At 42.2% G+C, this 19,512-nt stretch overlaps 1 protein-coding gene across 11 annotated transcripts in view; it reads right to left on the bottom strand.

Moving 5' to 3' along the window:
* Positions 1 to 12,456: 12,456 nt before the first annotated feature.
* LOC147021593 (protein CBFA2T1-like) overlaps positions 12,457 to 19,512 on the bottom strand; it is a 269,262-nt gene continuing 262,206 nt past the window's right edge. For all 11 annotated transcript variants that reach the window (XM_085891703.1, XM_085891710.1, XM_085891709.1 and 8 more), the window contains 5 exons: positions 19,256 to 19,341; positions 18,748 to 18,883; positions 17,777 to 17,842; positions 15,973 to 16,163; positions 12,457 to 15,655 (listed from right to left, as the gene is read on the bottom strand). In XM_085891703.1, coding sequence (XP_085747829.1) covers positions 15,344 to 15,655; positions 15,973 to 16,163; positions 17,777 to 17,842; positions 18,748 to 18,883; positions 19,256 to 19,341 — 791 coding nt within the window. In that variant the 3' untranslated portion in view covers positions 12,457 to 15,343. The remainder of the gene's footprint in view (positions 15,656 to 15,972; positions 16,164 to 17,776; positions 17,843 to 18,747; positions 18,884 to 19,255; positions 19,342 to 19,512) is intronic.

Below are 19,512 nucleotides of genomic sequence, written 5' to 3'. Positions count from 1 at the left end.
AGCCCCTTTCTCCTCATCTCTCACATTCTCGGTTTCGTTTCTTGTGAGCCTCTTCCTCGTTGGTTCACATCCGATGTGGGCGGATCCACGATGAAGCTTGTGCAAAACGCCGGTCTCTGAGGGAACAACCATTGAGTTACATTTTAACCACGAGAGGCCACAGTTGGATTAAATCATGGCCAGATTAGAAAGCTTGTCCACCACCATCGTTCTGGGTAAAATTTCATCTGAAGTACTTGAAAGATGCTGGAAGGCTGTGCTTGCTGTGCTTGTACCAAGCGAAGGAGGAGAAACGACGAGACCATGACCATGTTAAAGTTTACTGTTGTCGTAGACTGACTAACATCAACATTGTTTTATCCAAACAATCGAGGAGTTCGATAAATCATGCATCAGTTCAATATTAAAGTGAAGAATCGTAAAAATAAAAACAAGTTTCATTTACCGAGTGAAAATGTCAGACTAGTTTTCGGAAGCCTTTTTACTTTAGGAATTACAAAATAAATAACAAAAACAGCAAGAAAAAGAGCAATCGAGGATTGCAGACCCTCACCAGGACTGCTTTTGTGTGGTGTGTTGTGTGGTGTTTGTGTATTGGTGTGTTATGTAATTATTAAGAGACATAATTAGAACGGCCACTTTATAACTGCTGGCAGTGATGACTGGGTACCAAGACGTCCCGCTGTGATGCAACCCCGCTTTGATTGGATACCTGACCCTGACCCATGACGTTTTTCATGAACATTCTATTTAATTTAGAATGGGATTAAAATAAATTAAATTCAAATCAAATGGAAGACCAAATGGGTACACAGTCCTGCATTGGAGTAATAATCAGAAGGAACCCGAGAAAGAAAAAAGCAAAAATTTAGTCATCAGGAGGAACCTGGATAGGATTGCCATTTCAGCTGTTACTTCTCCACCCTCAAACCCATCCAGGCACAGCCAAGTGAGCCTTATTCAAAAAACAAATAAATAAAATAACCCACATCAAAAAATTAAATAATTCTGGCTGCCAGACCATGTGTCTGATCAAGTAGAAATTTAAAACATGTATTCACATCATTACTAGATCATAAATATGAAGTCTCACTTAAGCGGTTCCAGAGAAAATATAATTTAATATTTTGTTGAATCGAATATGGCTGCCAAACCATGTGCTCTATCAATTATTCCTGAACACACTTATACACCCATTGACTTGTGGAACACTTCTATGAAGTTTCCCCTCGATTTGTCCAGCCGTTCTGGAGAAAAAGATTTTCATAGGTTTTAGGGTAAATCCAATATGGCTGCCAAACCATGTGACCAATGACATCAAATGTGTGAACCTTTTGTTCCTCATGGACAGGCGGTCATACATGTAAAGTTTCACCTCGATCTGTTCGGCCACTTCAGAGATTTTTGAAGGTTTAAAAAAAAATAAAATGGCTGCCGAATCATGTGACCGATGACGTCATGACAATTTTTTCTGTAGACCATTTTATATCCACATGACCCTCAAAAATGTTCATACTGATTGGATGTGCAATTCTCTGAAATTGGAGTCCTCAGAGGATGTGCAATGACATACATATGCAATTATGACGTCATAACGAGGGCACCCGTTTTTCCAATATGCCTGCCACACCACATGACCTATGACGTCATAATGATCATTAAAACATTCTACATCAGTAGTTGCCTTTCTACAAGAAGCAAAGCCTTTCCGCAGAGCTTTGACATGAAAACGAATCGGCACATCCGGGTTCTCCATGTTCGTTTGGCCTGAATGGTGATGGCGGACAAGCTTTCTAATGTGTCCATCTGATTTGTACGCGCTTAATGGGGAGCAGCACGCAGTCTCGATGCTGGATGTTAGTCTTTGACTTCAACACAGCCCTCACCCCTGTCTTCACATGTCCAAGGCTGCGACAAGAGACCCCGCTCCCTCCCTCACGCACAAGCTTTCATTGTACAGTCTCCACTGTGTCCTACCTGCGAGATGTGCCGCAGCCCATCGTGTATGGGAAAAGCATTTCACTTCGTGCCACGAAAATGTATGTGAGAATAGACACAGTCCCATGCGGTGAAGGTAATCCGATAGGACCGAAGGATTAATGACCACAGATGGACCGAATGTGCCCAATTAAACAATGCATGAATAGAGTGGCAATGGTGAGGGGTGCAAACGGACTGATGGACGGCCAAACGGCTGTGGGGTTGAAGGAAGTTAGATTGTAAGGAGCAGAGGGGCTTGGAATGGACCAATGGGGCGAAGGAGGAAAGATTGAAAGGGGCAGGGGAAGGTGGGGAGGGAAGACATCACATCAGGAAAACACAAACTAACCTGAAACCCTTAGACCCTGAGACAAGGGACAAAGGGTCTGCCTACACATCGACTAAAGAAATAACTAATCCTCAGATCTCCTACATGTCTAAGTATGCTCTCCCCCTGTGGTGCATTTCCAAAACCGAAAAAAAGAAAAAAAGTTTTCCCTTTTTCAGAGATTTGGTTGTAATTTTTTTAAATACCCCAAAAAGGGGGATCCAGACCCCCAGGATCCCCCCAAAATTTACCGATGCAATTACTTGGTTTAAACACAAATGTACTCCATTTTATAGTGGGAAGGTCCATGAATAGTCGAATTTTCATAATTTGAAAGGTTTTCACAATAAGTGGGCATAACTGCACAACTCGGCATTGCAATATGAAGGGAAACAAGGGGTTGGCGGGACCACGCCTGTCAATCAACCTGGTGGGGGCGGGGCCGCAACAATACAATTTTCCGCAGACCAATCACACCTAAATGGGTGTGGTTAAGTGTAATATGTTGTGCAGTCTGAAAAGTAATGACAATAGAAAAAAACACTTTGAAAGACAGGTGTGGTTAACGTTGGAATATCATGTACAGTCCGATAACCGTTGTTGCCAGACTTATGATAACTATAATCGAATAAGTACGATAATTATCGCAGGCATGACAGCCCGTGCACAGGGTGCAGGAACTTTCTTCTGTCCGTAAAACTTTCACGCACGTATGCACGCAGCCATGCAAGTTTGTCCTCGACTTGTCGTCATTGAAGTGTGACAGACATTAAATAATGCTGTTGAGTAAAATTGCAAAAACATTTTAAAAAAAGAAACAAGAAAAAAAAAAATTTTATGTGAAAGGATAGGGATGGTAACCAACCAAAATGTCCAGAAATAATAAGGTAGGGATGGTCACAAGAAATTATCATGTGAAACCGTCCCGACCGACATCTTTCTGTGAATAATTAGTTGTGTTTGCAAATGATACTTTACATTTCTCTCAATTTACTGCGCTGAAGTGTGTGTGTGTGTGTGTGTGTGTGTGTGTGTGTGTGTGTGTGTGTGTGTGTGTGTGTGTGTGTGTGTGTGTGTGTGTGTCTGTGTGTGTGTGTGTGTGTGTGTGTGTGTGTGTGTGTGTGTGTGTGTGTGTGTGTGTGTGTGTGTGTCGTCCTTTTTCTAAAATGCATTTCTACCTCTGCCACCAAAGGTGGCTGGAGGTTATTTTTTCACCCATGTCTGTTTGTCTGTGAGCAGGATGTTTCAAAAAGTTATGGACGGATTCAGACGAAACTTGGTGAAGAGGTTGGCTGTCTGACAAGGAATAAATTATTTGAATTGGGTGAAGATCTTGGTCGTGATTCGGCTACAAGAATTTTTAGGTGATTCTTCACCATTGAGAGATGGGGCCAAAAACGATATATAGCATGGTATCTCAAAAAGTTGTGGACGAGTTATGACAAAACAAAATGGATGAGTTGGTGAGGTGACAAGAACAATCCCATTCGATTTTGGTTAAGGTCTGGATCCAGATCCGACCTTCAGTGGGATACAAAATGTAAACTATTCAGCCTGGCAGAGGATTGTGCTCCACCGATTGCCGTTCTAGTTTTTAAATGTAAACCGAAGGAGGGGGTGCCACCACTCTGTCGAATCATGTGTAAACAAAGTAGGGATGGTCACAAGAAATATTATCATGGGAAACCATCCCAACATCTTTCGTTAAATGGTTGCTCCATGTCCATCCCTACATCCATCCATCCATTGGGACCATACTCTGTGCAGAACGTTGGTGCTGCCTAAGCGGTCTCCTTGGCTATTGGGTACAATCCTGGACAGGTCACCACTCCGACACAGTATACCAGCAAGCTGGCACTCATTTTGCCGACCTCAGGAGAATGACAGGCAGAGTCAACCCCACCTGGTATTAAATCAACAGCCGAGGGGAATTTGAACTCAGGATCCTGGGATCCCAAGCCAACCACCCGAACCATAAAACCAACACCAGGCATATCCCAATATCCGCTCACAATGATAGTGTATGTTGACTGTTTCCATGTTTAAATTTAACCAGTGAAATACAAAACCATTAACACACACACACACACACACACACACACACACACACACACACACACACACACACACACACACACACACACACCACTTATAGTTGTAGATTCGTAAAATGACAATAAGTTAGTTTTGGATAAAGGAAAAAGAAGTGTTAGATTTATACATTTTGGTAAAGCATGGACATGATAGGCTAAATAATGGATTTTATAAACTGAGAGTGGACAGAAGAACATGAACCACCGTGGTAAGTGAGAAGCGGCTGACATTTCCAGCGTTACCCCTTTTTTGCTCTGATGAAGGGTTAAAGTTGAAACGTAAAACCACAGCTGGAGTCTGCAGTGGTTGACTTACTGATGATACTCTTATTGGCTCTGAGTTGATAAAATCCGTGTGAGCTCGTCCACCGACATAGAACCATCTTGCCTTCACGAAGACGAGCATTCTATTAGCAATGAGGAATTATCTAACGTCGTGGTTTCCCATCAAAATGATTGATTTTGCTTGAATGAGAGAACCCCTATCGAGAAAAGGAGCCCTTTAACCTTTGCATCCTTGCAAAAGGGACAATGACCTTAACCTCACGTTCAAAGGACGGTCTACTCCATGATATAAAGCCAGGGCTTGCGTTTTGAAGTTACCAACTGAACTCATCATGATGCTGGCTGGGAATATCGAGTTCACATCCTCTGTATACACCATGCTCATTTGTCTATCATTATTGTTATTATTTCGTATCCAGATCTCGGAAGGATGACAGGCTGAGTCAATCCACCTGGTGTTACTTAACGGAAACGACAAGGGCTCAAACTCAAGACCCGAAGATGTTAAGCCAGCCACCTTAACCGTTAAGCCAATGCTGCAGGCTTGGTAGTCCGATGATCCCCCAATATCTTCCTGATTGATGATAAAGTTTCCTGATGTCTCCGAATGTCTTCAATGTCTTTGATCGGTTAAAAAAAAAGAGTATTCCCTGCATGTACAGCAACACGACGATTGTAGCTCCGAGTCGGGGTCATATTTCGTTCGTAATCAAACCCAGCCTTAACAATAAAACATCGAGCATTTTACAGTTTGTACACGCCACCTGGGCAAACATGTTCACAACCAGCTCCAAACTTTATAAGGTGAACGGCAATCTTTGGATCTGCTGGATTGAGTTTTTGGATCCGTTGGATGATATGGAATTGCAATCCAGTGTTGAAAGCAGGTGAGATGCTGTATTTGCTTGTATAGTGATAAAAAGTATCAGCAATCTGGTTTGTGGCAACGATAGCTTCAGATGCCTTCTCTTTAACGAAATACACATCACAAGAGTCCATATATTTATGACTTATTCATGAATTATTGACATCTCCACCAAAGAGCTTGATAATGCTGGGACTGAGTCAATGCTCAAAGGTCCATTATTCCACTAAATGTCATTGATGTGATTGAGTTATTAATGTTTCAAGAAAAACAGCAGAGATTGCAGACCCTCGCCAGGACTTGTTTTGTGTGGTATTTGTATAGTTTTGTGTGGTGTATTTTGTGTGGTGTTTGTGTACTGATGTGTTTCGTAATTAATAAGACATAATTAGAACTGCCACTTTATAACTGCTGGCAGTGATGACCGGGTACCAAGACGTCCCACTTTGATGCAACCCCACTTTTATCGGACACCAGACCCATGACGTTATTATTATTATTCAATTGAATTTAGAATGGGATTAAAATTAATTCAATTCAAATCAAATGCAAGAACAAATAGGTACAGTCCTGCATTTGAGTCCTCAGAGGAACCCAAACAAGCAAAAAAGCAAAGATGAAGTCATCAGGAGGAACCTGGATAGGATTCACATTTCAGCTGCGACTCCTCTATCCTCAAACCCATACAGGCACAACCAAGTGAATCTTACTCAAAAATAAAAATAAAAAAGAACCTAGATCAAAAATATTAGATCATACTGCCTGACAGGCTATGTGTCTGATCAACTTGAAATTTAAAACATGCATTACCCATCACTACTAAATCATAATTATGAAGTTTCATGTCGATTGATTAAGTGGCTCCAGAGAAAATATTTATTTCATATTTTTCTTCAATCCAATATGGCTGCCAAACCATGTGCCCTATCAATAATTCCTGAACAAACTTGCACACCCAAGGCTTTGGGAACATTTGTGTGAAGTTTCCCCTCAATCTGTAAAGCCATTTTGGAGGAGATTTTTAATAGGTTTTCGGGTAAATACAATATGGCTGCCAAACCAATGTGACCTATGACATCATATGTGTGAACCTTCAGTTCCACGTGGACAGGCGGTCATACGTGTATAGTTTCGCCTCGATCTGTTCAACTACTTCAGAGAAGAAGCCTTTTGAAGATTTTGTTTTTTTAAGCAATATGGCTGCCGAATCGCGTGACCGATGACATTATCAAAAAATTTTCTGTGGATCATTTTATCCTGAGATGACCCTCAAAAATGTTCATACTGATCAGATGTAGCATTCTACATATGTCATGATGACATCACAACAAAGGCACCTATGTCATCAAAATCACTCATTCCTCATGATTACTACTTGCTGTGTTCCAAGTTTCAATTTTTCCCTTGGTGCGGTTTCAGAGATACAGAGGTCCAAATGTTTTCCCAACATGGCTGCCACACCACGTGACCTACAACATCATAATTATCATTAAAACATTCTACAAGATCATCACACCTATGGTGACAATTTCGTCTCAACCCAATAGGCGGTTGTGGAGGAAAACACGAAAGTTTTGGGTGGGCAAACAAACAAACAAACAAATCTCTCCTTTGGCATGGGCAATAATGGATTTCCTTCGAGAAAACATTTATAAAACTAGTACCACAGGACCTGTAGCTTATCTGAGCCCTGGTCTAATGTTTTAACCCAAATTTGATAGCATTGTGATTCGTGGGTCTGAAGAGGAAAGTTCTTGAAGGAAGTTACACAATTTTTCTAAACATTTACTAAGTTTGCCATTTTGACACACTCCTGGTCATGTGATCAACATGACCTCTGCAAATTAACATCATGACCGTCCAAATGTTGTAACCCAAATTTGGTAGCATTTTGACTGGTGGATCTGTCGAAGATTTTTGAAGAAATTTACTAAGTCGGCCATTTTGACCGAATTAAAGTCATGTGACCGGAACGAGCTTTACAATTCCTGTAACAAGTCATGAGAGGAATGTTGCTGAGACATTTCAGCCAGATTGGCCTCGCGGTTTGGCCGGAGAAATCGAAAAAGGAGACGGACGGACGGACGGCCGGTGCGTGATGACAATATCTTATCTGGAATTTAAATTGCAGATAAGCTTATAATACGTTTACTAGTGTGGGGCAAAACCTGACTATTGGTGGGAGACCACCTGGATTTCTTGGTTGGATGTCCAACTGAGTCACAAGTGCAGTAGCTAACTCTAAAGGTTCCATTCTGGATTACGAGCTGCAAAACCCAAAGTTATGGACTGTTGCAAATGGAGTAATAGATCAAATTATTGGATCATCTATTCCTGGATACTGCAGAGTTTGCTCATTTGCAACACCTAGAAAAGTATTTTGTCACAAATCATGGCTGGAATTAGTTGGCCAGTAATACCATCCAACTGATTTATACATGACAGATCGTAGATGAAGGATTTATTGCAATAGGTGAACTCCGGTCCAGGAATCCAACAGTTCTTATCAGTGGACAGTGACAGATTGGTGGCTTCTGTTTTCTATCACTCCTCTTTGGGTCAGTCTCTTTTGGCCTCTCTCGGTCTTTCTTTCTCTTTCACACACACACACACACACACACACACACACACACACACACACACACACACACACACACACACACACACACACCACCACGATGAGAATGCACGCATTCTTTCATCAACGCTCCCATTGTTCAACTTCCAACATCCAGACTTGATGCACACACCTCCATTTCTTTGTTCCTCTTTCCCACCTGCGGATGTGCTTGCCTAAATCAGCACATCCTAATCTTCCCTCCAAGGCTTTAAGATGGCAGTGCATTGCAATGTCATGTCCTCTTCCATGCCTACCTGTGATCTTTATTTTTAACTGCTATTAACTCTCCACTCCACCAAACCCACCCCTTATACCAAAAAGTTACTTTCTTTGTCTCTCCTCCACTTGTTCATCCAACTGCTTATGTACAGTTGTTTCCCCGACCACCCCCACAGTCAGCATCACATAATCTCCTTCTTCCACAAGCCAACATTTTGTAACTTAAAAAAACATTCTCCATGTCCAACCCTTCTTGTTTCATGTGCAGCACATAGCTGGGGGTAGCATAATGTGCTGGGGATGCAGCTGTGCCACTGATACAGTGATCCCTGCAGGTTAGAGCTGGAATTTGTAATTTCTTCAGGGTGCTGGCGATAGCTCGTCTACTTTTCATGGATGACACCATGGGATCTTTATCATCCACCAACTAACGCTGGCTGATGGAACACCCAGCTTAATGTCCATCAGAGTGATGGCACACACCATGATGAATCGCCCTATTTGTGAAACACCAGAATGACAGCTCATAGCAGGGCTGATATGAAAAACTAGCGAGTTAATAGAACAGCTTACCCTGACTGTCTTGAAAAAATAGCACCGCAAGGTGGGCGTAACCCCTCAGCCCCTTGATACAAACCAATTTCAAGATGGTGGCCATATTGAAAATCACAGCTTGCCCATTTTCGAAAGGAACCTTCCTCTACTCAACCCCAACACACCCAGCAAAAATGGATTTAATCAGACAAGGCGTTCTCCTCTAAATTGACGGAAACCAATTTCAAGATGGCTGCCGTGGCGGCCACAGTGAAAATCGCAGCATGCCCATTTTGGAAAGAAACCTTCCTCTACTCAACCCCATTATACCTCGCCAGAGTAAAATCAATGTGTGAAGCTGTTCTCAAGTTATTGTCCGGAAACCAAATTCAAGATGGCTGCTCTAGCCGCCATATTGGATATCGGATTGCGCTGAATATCGAAAGGAACCTTCCTCTGAACACCCCCATTATATCACACAAAAATGAAATCAATAAGTCAAGCCGTTCTCAAACCTTCCTCTAAACACCCCCATTATATCACACAAAAATGAAATCAATAAGTCAAACAGTTCTCAAGTTATTGTCCGGAAACCAAATTCAAGATGGCTGCCCAAGCCGCCATATTGGATATCGGATTGTGCTGTATATCGAAAGGAATCTTCCTCTAACCACCCCCATGAAAATAAAATCAATCTATCAAGCCGTTCTCAAACCTTCCTCTAAACACCCCGATTATATCACACAAAAATGAAATCAATAAGTCAAGCCGTTCAAGTTGTCCGGAAACCAAATTCAAGATGGCTGCCCTACCCGCCATATTGGATATCGGATTGTGCTGTATATCGAAAGGAACCTTCCTCCAACCACCCTCATTATACCCCCATGAAAATAAAATCAATCTGTCAAGCCGTTCTCAAGTTGTCCGAAAACCAAATTCAAGATGGCTGCCCTATCCGCCATATTGGATATCGGATTGTGCTGTATATCGAAAGGAACCTTCCTCGAACCACCCTCATTATACCCCCATGAAAATAAAATCAATCTGTCAAGCCGTTCTCAAGTTATTGTCCGGAAACCAAATTCAAGATGGCTGCCCTAGCAGCCATATTGGATATCGCATCGCACTGAATATCGAAAGGAACCTTCCTCTACCCAGCCCCAACACACCCTGCAAAAATGGATTTAATCGGACAAGGCGTTCTCCTCGAAAACGACGGAAACCAATTTCAAGATGGCTGCCATGGAGGCCACATTGAAAATCACAGCATGCCCATTTTCGAAAGGAACCTTCCTCTACTCAACCCCAACACACCCAGCAAAAATGGATTTAATCGGACAAGGCGTTCTCCTCGAAATTGACGGAAACCAAAAGTTGACAGACGGACGGACGCCCGGACAACGCCTGTGACGACAATACCCCTTAGCCCAATTCGGGCTGACGGGTAAAAACGTCCATGGGAAGGGTCTTTTAAACTCTTGTCTTGCACTTCTGAGCACAATCCATAATAGCTGAATTTATGATCTTTAAATAAGAGGCACAATGACAATCATACGAAGTCGATGGATCAAATGGAACAATCCAGAGCTGTACATTCTGCCAACTCATGGAGAAACTATTTTGGAATGACCATCGAGAAAAAGGTACACTAAACAAACATGTTTTGGACGAAGTTAGCTCTGTCGTTGCATGGCTAGACACCACCATTTTGTCCGAATCTCGCTGTTATTCCACTCGCCAAATTTGATTGGTTGAGACGCCGTACCATTTTTTTAATGTCCTGTTAAACTGACGGTTTTGGGAAGTGCAAACAAGTCGATGTGTGTTCTGCAGTGTTCAAATATATAATTCCATTGAAATGAAATAAAGATTTTAAAGTCTGTGGAAAAAAACAACGGATTGAATCAAAAGTTTACTGCCGTTGATGCACCTTCTTTCTTATACACCACCTTCTTTAACACGTTAAAGTAGTTCTTCATGCCTGTTGTTTGTGTCCTTTACGATGTCCCTAAAAACACGAAGTTTCCCATTTGGAATGATTTTCAATTTTGTTTCACTGCCAGATGGACTGACAGACTAAAGCAATTGCTTTACCATGCTGTGCACATGCACGCTCGGGATGAAACTCCGTACAATTTGACAAATTCAGAGACAAAGTACTGCCTAACCTGCAGGTTTGTATTCCGATTTGTGTTATAGTGTTAAAGATGTAAAAATTCAACTGAAATGAAGTAGTTCCTTGACCATAGACATAGATCGATACAGGTCAGGTCAGGTATGGGAGCATGCGCCAGAGCAGCGGGTCACTGCGTCCACTTTCCGCCGGTACTCCATGGGCCTCCGTCTGGCCATCCCCATCTCCTGGAGATGCCGATCAACCTGCTGCAACCACGAGGCACATGGTTGACCCATTGGCATCCTCCACTCACGAGGCTCCCTCGCTGAGAGAATCTGGTGAGCAGGATTAGCATCAGGAAAATGAGCCACATGTCCATAGAGCCACAGCTGACTATATCAAGGAGTGAACCAATTGCTTAACCCCGTTTTGCACTTCATGCAAAGGGTAATGACATTCAATTCACATCCAGCACTATCACTAATCCATTTGGAAATCATGAAATGTATTTCTTACTTTGAAATACCCACAAAAAGGAAATGTTTAGACAAGGCGAATATACAACCAGTGCCTTCACTCCACACACCCCAAACATCTTCTGAGTTTTCCAGATTTTTCAATCCAGTGGAAACCTTGTCAACTCACACACTTTGAGCTGAGCATATTAATTTCATTGATCTTGAAAATTACCTTGTAATCTGCTGTCCCAAAAGCAACACTTCTGAAACCAAAGCAGATTCTAATACATGAGGAAGTTGTCTTGAAGACTATCCATGATTAAATACTGATTGATCTGGGATGCGAATTCAAATACCCACCTTCAAATGTCAGTCACCTGGTGAATTTCATAAAATAAATCGAAATCAAATATTAGCATTTCAGAGGAAACAAAGCACCTTCAATCACATACTGAAAGAGAAACGAGAGCGCAAGGTCTGCCGATTATGTGTGAGAGGTAACAGTAGTGTACAGCTTTTACTGTACTATTTCAATGATTTAAAAAAATTAAAATTATAAAATAAAATTTCATGCAAATGTGTCAATGGATATCCCTCTGCCCATGTTTAGAAGTCAACCCACTGTTGTGTTTGATCTCAATTAAAGTTCACATTTAAAAAAAAACCCAAAAGGAGGGAGAGATATGTCAAGGAGAGACAATACCAGACGCTTCCAAATGGAGTTATGGTCTGCAAAATGATTTTCAAAGGGCACCTCCATGACCTTTGACCGTAAACTTGTTGAACCGAAAATTAATCAGTTCATATTCGTATTACAGTCCATACTTGTGCCAAATGGGGTTGAAATCCTTTGAGTGTTTCACAAGATATCGTAGTAACAAACAGCAGATAACAGACGGACGGATAACCGGAAAACCTTCGGCTGCGGAGGCATAAAAACAACAAAACATACAAACTGTCAAGCCAAAATCATTTAATAAAGTAATATTAACTGCAGCAATACCTGATTGATATTAGCAAGAGACATCACAATACAGATCAAAATGCAGAATGAAATAACAGACTTACACAACATCAATATCCCCAATGGACAACACTAAACCTAGTGTAACCTACACTAACCCTACTTTTGGGCTGTCATGACCAAACCTCGACTATATAGAAAACAAAAAAGTTATTGCACAACATCTCATACAGTTTGGACATTTTTTTTTTAAGAAGAGGGGTGGAAAAAAAAGAAGGTACACCACATTAGCGGTGCAAATGAAATAAAATTTTAAAAGAGCCAAAATTGGACGCACATTTTAAATCGCTGTCATTATGTTAAAATCCCCATCTTATAACGACCTGCACAGAACGTTTCGATGCCGATGGGGCTGAAAGTGAACTTCTGTGGTTTCATTCAACCCCCCCCTTTTTATTGCAAGCTCTACTCAAGGAATGTCCAGAAAAACGGCAAGAGGCCTTGGTTTGTCATGGACGCACCTGACATGCGTGCGCTGCAGGCCAAAATATCCGAATTGCACCTTCTCTGCATCCCGGAGATTCCCACCTCCTTGACCGGCTCTCATTCTGCTTTGGAATGCGGATGCTTTTATTTTGTTTGAGGTCTCCTGGAGATAAGCGGTCACTGTCACACCATGCAGACGTCAAATGCACGTAGGTAGGAGGAAAAAATATGAAAAACAACAACAACAAAAAAGAGTGAAGGATTCCAAAGCAAGAGATCAAAAGAAAAACCTGATGCTCGTTCCTTCGATCATGTTAGGAAAATATCCCGAATGCAGCTGAAATAGTGAAGAGTTCATGAGGTCCAAGTTTCTGAAAAACAGCACAATTTAGCAGCCAGTGGCCAAATTTGGTGCTTCGATGATTTTGGTTACTTCCCGAGCGAAAGCGTAGGCCAGAGAGGTAGGTGCGAAATGACTTCAGCTTTAAACGAGAACAGAGAGAGAGGAGAGAGAGAGAGACAAAGTCACATGGAAAGGTATAAAAAGAAAATAAACATGATTTCAAACACAGGAAGAAAAATCAAAAAGGAAGGATGGGTGGAGGAGGGAAGGAAAAAACCAAAAAAAAAAAAAACAAGAAGAAAGGAATAAAAACAAAAAGCTATATCAGATGCCCTTGTAATACCCTGTAACATCTTTCATATATTAAACTCTTTTCTGTAACATGTTAAGAAAAATAGATGTGAACATATTTAGGAGTATGAATACATCAGGTAAAATGTACCTAGCACAAATGTCACCCAAAACGTGCATCCTATAGTCAGAAGATAGTGGCTCAACAGAATGCGAAGGTTTTGGTCCACCAAACCTCTCTTTGGCTGGTGATTCGTAAATCGACGTTTTGCACCTCACCCGGAGCACCGTGGTGCCGGCGTGGCACGCAAACATCCCATCACTTTTACAATGGTGAAAAATTCCATGCAACACTCACACAGACGTTTGCACTTAAAGAATAACGGAAACAGTTCATTTATAAGCATTTTACAATTTCCTGCGCATCTTACGCACGCCCACGAACCGTCCGATTGGAAAGCACGTGCTTATCAAACGGGAGGTAAAACTACACGATCACCGTACATTGTCTATAAAAAGAAGTTTATCCGTTTCCAAGCGGAATAAAATGCGAAGAGTTACTCCGAGTGCAGCACTAGTCTCATCATCACCATGCTGTTTAGGAGCACAAAAAGCTGCCAGAAAAAAAAACAAAAACAAAAAAAAAACCCCAAAAAAACAATTAAACAAACAAAGTGCCAGGGAGAAAATTTTCCCCCTCAACATAAATCAAGTGACAATTGCATTCTATCTTTACATATCTAACTGTACATGGCTACATAATGAGCATAAGTATCACGTATTTGTGGATAAGGAGATTGGCATGTTTGGGGGTGAGGGGGACGGGGGACAGGGGGGACATGACCACAGTGGTAAACGGCCAAATGTCGCCTCAACAATATGAACCAGAACATGCAAGATGCAAGCCAAAGTTACAAGTAAACCAGGTAGTTATCTATTACTATTTAGCACCCTCATTGCCCTCCCTCCTTCATGTAACATTATTCCACTCGATCGCATTTGACCATTTTCTTCCTTTATATGGGCTGTGGGAAAGTGGGAGGTAGGGGGAGGGGAGGACATGCCCTCCACGACTTTGTATAGAATCGAGCTGGAGTGTATATAGAAATGGAGTTTCCATATCACAAGTACTTGAGTGACAGAAAAACGAAGATAGAACGTGAGGCGTATGGCAGTTACGCAGCTCCGACATTTACATCCAAACTCCCCCACAAAGTTTTGAGCATTTCATTTGTTGTGCTGATTGTCTTATCTCTGTGACAGGTAGCATCGGTTGTCATGCAGGTAGAGAGAAGGGGGGTGGGGGGAAAGGGAGATGGGCTCGGTCGGTGACCAAAATCTCGAAATGAAACCAACCACACGGCAGGGTTCCTGCAGTTAGTGACTGGTCATTGGAGGCCGATGCTGGTGGAGTCATAAACAGCCAGAAAGAGGCAGATGTGTGATAAAGTATAACGTTTAGCTCACTGGCATGTCGAATCAATTGAGAGTGGCATTCTTATGAGCTTTGGGAAAACGCATCGTGGCTGTCAAACCTTGCACCATCAGTATCTTTCTTGCTATCACAGAAGACGCTGACGGGAAGAAAAAAAATTTCCATTGCAATATGGAATCCATTCACAGCGTGCCATTAAAGCAAAACCCACGCAGGCCACAGGGCCAGAGTGTGCAGGACAAAGTTTTTTTTTTTTGAGGTTTAATCTGCGAGTCTATTTGTCAACTATAGCAAGTCATGCTTCTTCAATGATCAAATGCAATGACTCAACAAGAAGCCATTTCGTTGGAAACGCTCTCCGTCGTCAGAGCAGGTGAACATTCGCCTTGAATTGCCTGAGTACTCGATGCAGGCTCAGTTGGACTGGAAGGTCGGCTGGTCACCGGGCGGGTCGGCGAACTTGGGGTGATGGGAATCTCCGCACGGGGAGGCACCGTTGCATGTTGAGATGACAGGCCAGAGCCGCAGGCATGGTGGTGCCTTTCCCAGTCCTTGTGCTGGCAGAAGGAGCCACAGTAACGTGCTGCGTTGCACCCGCTACAAGTCTCGCTGGCCTTGCGCCCACAGTTCCAGCAGTTCTGTGGGGATGAGGCAGAAACTCTCACAGATGATCCGAAAAATCCAACTTTCGTTGGAACACATAAAGCTTCCATTGAAGCAAAAAAAAAAAGTTTTTAATGTTCGAAGCGAGTGTAAAACACACCATTTACAGCCCCTCTCCTCAAACTCTAGCCTCCCCTCCCTTCACGATATTCATTCTTCTTTAAGATAGAGATGAAGGTTCATGGAAGAGTGATATTACTTGCTACATAACTCATGAAGATGGACACGGGACATATGGAATAGCAAGATCAGTGAGGAAACAAATGTCCCCCTTCCCCTGCAGGTACAATACCTCGCTTGAGTCTTCCTGCTGGTTAGCCAATGATGCGGCATCGTCGGCAGCTTTCCTCTTGGCCTCGAGCACTGCCCGATCCATTTTAGCACGCTCAGCAGCAATCATCTCATGTGCTTTCCTCTCAGCCTCAGTGACGGCCTTTTGCAGCTCTGACACTGCTTGTCGTTTTACTTCATTCACTGCCTCTTCTGTAATGCACGAACCACCAGACATGCGGTTGGCAAATGCAAAAGCCTACGGGGATACAGTTAACGTGGGTGTGGGCTCACAGGTCCACAGGTGTTCGGCAGGGTCTAGGTAATGGTGACAGTGCAATAGTTTGAGGATGGCTTTAATGCTTCAATTACTGGAAAAGAGCACACGTGCAGGCCACAAAAGAATGTCATATGGCACTGTAATGTCTAAAAGCCATCACCTTGCACCGAAATCATTCTTTCCAGTACCTTCAATTTCCATAGTCTAAGGTCAGGCATTTGTATCCGGGCACGACCATTGTATTACAAATGACCAGCCCATCTAATTACTACTTGTTTTCAGTCTTCTTCTCATTTTAAAAGACAAATAGCCAGGCACAACTGCCACAACAATCATGACCACAAGCAACAGAATGCATAATAATAATAATAATAATAATAATAATAATAATAATAATAATAATAATAATAATAATAATAATAATGCTTCATCCTAATTGTCACTTTAAAAAAAAATCTCTCTGCAAATGTAAAAAAAAAAAAAAATGCTCAGAATGAGGAGGAAAAAAAAAAAAAGAGCAAACACAGAAAATGAAATTGGAGCCATCACCCAGTGTCACTCGCATTCTAGCTTGGCCTATCGCGTTGATACGAGCTGGCGTGGGGCGCAGGTGCGAGCAGCTGCCTCTAATCCACAGGCAGAGTTAGTGGCAATGCCCTTGAGCTATGGCTGTACCTGGGGGGCATTAAAAACCCAGCCGGCTTGCACCTGCCCTTCTTCCTCATCTCTCCATTTCCCAACGACTCCCCTGCCCCCTACGTGACACTTCCTCAATAGACTCTCCTTCTATGCTACCATCACTAAGCCTCGTCTGTATTTCCCTATCCAATGCTGACTTTTAGTTTGTCAGATTTCCCCTTTTTACTTCCTTTCTATCCCCCACATTTACACCAATTTCCATATTCCCTCATTTAATTCTTTCTTAATCCTTCACCCCCCTGCTATGCTCTCCTCCTAATTACCATATTCAATATTTGCTGCCTGCATTACACATGCAGATTCAATTAGCAACAGACGCGAGAACCTTAAATCAATTAACGTCGAATTACTGGCCCAGATCAGGTGGCAGAGACAGATGCATCCATTTGCAAACAGCCGCTGCTGCCCATGGAGCATATTTCACAACAAAACTGCCTCTTTTGGCATAGCGGAGGGAAAAGCAAACAAACAACCACAACAACAACAACAAATGTTGTGCAAAACATCACATTTCACTGTGCACAAGGGGAAATATCCTACTCCATCCAAATTCATGACCACATTGATCAGCAAAAGGCAATATTATATGAAGATTTGCTCTTCCCCTTCATGAGCTTTTCATCCGTTCACCAAATCTGATGCGGTCCGTGCATTTCACTCGATGCGAGGCCAATCCCAATTTTTCCTTCCGCATGCACTCTCTGCACTCTCAATCCCGGGACTCTGTTTGTACCTCAGAGGACCACTATCCATTCTCATCAGACTACATTTGCATGCCACAGCAACCTAATTATCCTAATAGATCCCAATATGTAACATATAATCAGCATTAATATAGAAACATTACCAGCTTTTCTCCAGATGTCTTCTGGCAAATATGTCGATGTCTGTCCAAAGAACTCATGGTTGGAATCTTAAAATAAAAAAGAAACATTTGATTTGTTAAGCACAACATTATCGGCAGGAAAGAGTCCCCCAGAAATATCAAAACAATATTCACCATTCTCACAGAACTTCCTTCCCCTCCCCTCCAACACGATGCTAAATCAACAGAGAGCATTCAACAATCCAGAGCCTTGTCAAGGTAGATAGATTACACTAGATCTGAGAATGAACTATCTCAATTAAAGTGGACGCTCTCACAGTAGACAATCTGAGAATATAGACTCACGGTCGCACACTCACCCATCACTCACTGACACGTACCAATTACAATAGCCTTTCCTGTCCCTTCGGGAACATGCGAGGCGAACGAAGGCAATACATATATTTTCTCAAAACGTGCCAGTGGGGATCGAGGGAAAAATTAAGAAAAGCAGAAAATAATTACATAGTTGTAAAAAGATACACACAAGGAAAAAAAATATATATATATATATATATATATATATTAAATTCTCAAATTAACATTTAAATGAAAACACTCCTCCAAAGAAATTGACTATTCAGCTAAATACGAACCAATGTCGAGGCCAAAAAATGGATATCTCGCTAATTGGTAGCAGTCTGGCATATCTGTTTCTGACATGTAATCTGTACAAGTATTTAAAATAGAGAGAATATAATTAACTAAAATAAAGAATAAGATGAATTGGTAGTGATGAGTTCAAATCGATATGTTGATGGGATCTAATCTCTCAGCAGATTACCTGGATTGAATGTCGTAGGTCTGCAACGACTGACTCGGGCCTCAAAGACTTCTGTGGTCATTATACAGTGTCAGCTTTCATGTTCAAGAGGAGACGTGTGCAAGGACTACGGTGGATGTAATTTAGTTCTCTATACTAGATTGTAATTTAGGAGCTATCAGGTCCTTACCCTTCTTAAGTTCCTCGGCATTGCTGTAACGTCGCACCCAGAAGCCGAGCTCCTCACGATCCGCCTCCTGACAGCGCCGCATCACCGTTAGAGCACGGCGTGTCTTTTCCACCATGTCCAGGATGCAGTTCAGAAGCTGCTTGTGGAGGAAATGCACACAGCAAGAGGTTTAGTAAATTTGCACCTCCAGTAGGAACTGCTGACACTGTCAACTTCACACTCCGTTACATTGGCAGGAGATTGATGGAAGGTAGTAATAGACGCCTGTTAAAATGAAAGGGAACTAAAAGTGGTCGACATTGAACATCAGAAGATAATAAGCACTCGCGTTCCGCAAGCAAAAAAGGAACCACAACAATCAACGTTCAAAAAGACAGTGCATCAATGCCCTGCAATGAAATCAATCAAAACGCTTTGATGACATTTGTGGCACGACCCATAAGCTTCCCCAAACTTCGCAGGATCAAATAAGGGAGCCAAAGGTTGTGAAAGCAATTGAGACACTCACATTGTCCAAGTGTTTCCATTCTTCGGCCCACTCGCGATCTGTCAGTCGATGATCGATAACTTCTTCCTGCCGCGCAGTGTGGAGCCCTGTTGAACACGTCGGAAAAGAAAGTTCAACTCTTCTTAAAAAAATAAAAGATTGAGTCAATTAAACAGAGCATTTCTTCAGGCGGTCCTCACAAATCTCCATGGCACAGTTCATCAAAAACTGCCCTCCGTGGCCCAGGGTATACCACTTCACTGTTATAGCAATCTCTA

Source organism: Eptatretus burgeri, chromosome 8, assembly GCF_056783735.1.
Source record: "Eptatretus burgeri isolate ZD-2024b chromosome 8, Ebu_testis_v1, whole genome shotgun sequence".
NCBI lineage: Eukaryota > Metazoa > Chordata > Myxini > Myxiniformes > Myxinidae > Eptatretus > Eptatretus burgeri.
The sequence above is the reverse complement of the archived record's forward strand: the minus strand, read 5'-3'. Positions and strand labels throughout refer to the sequence as shown.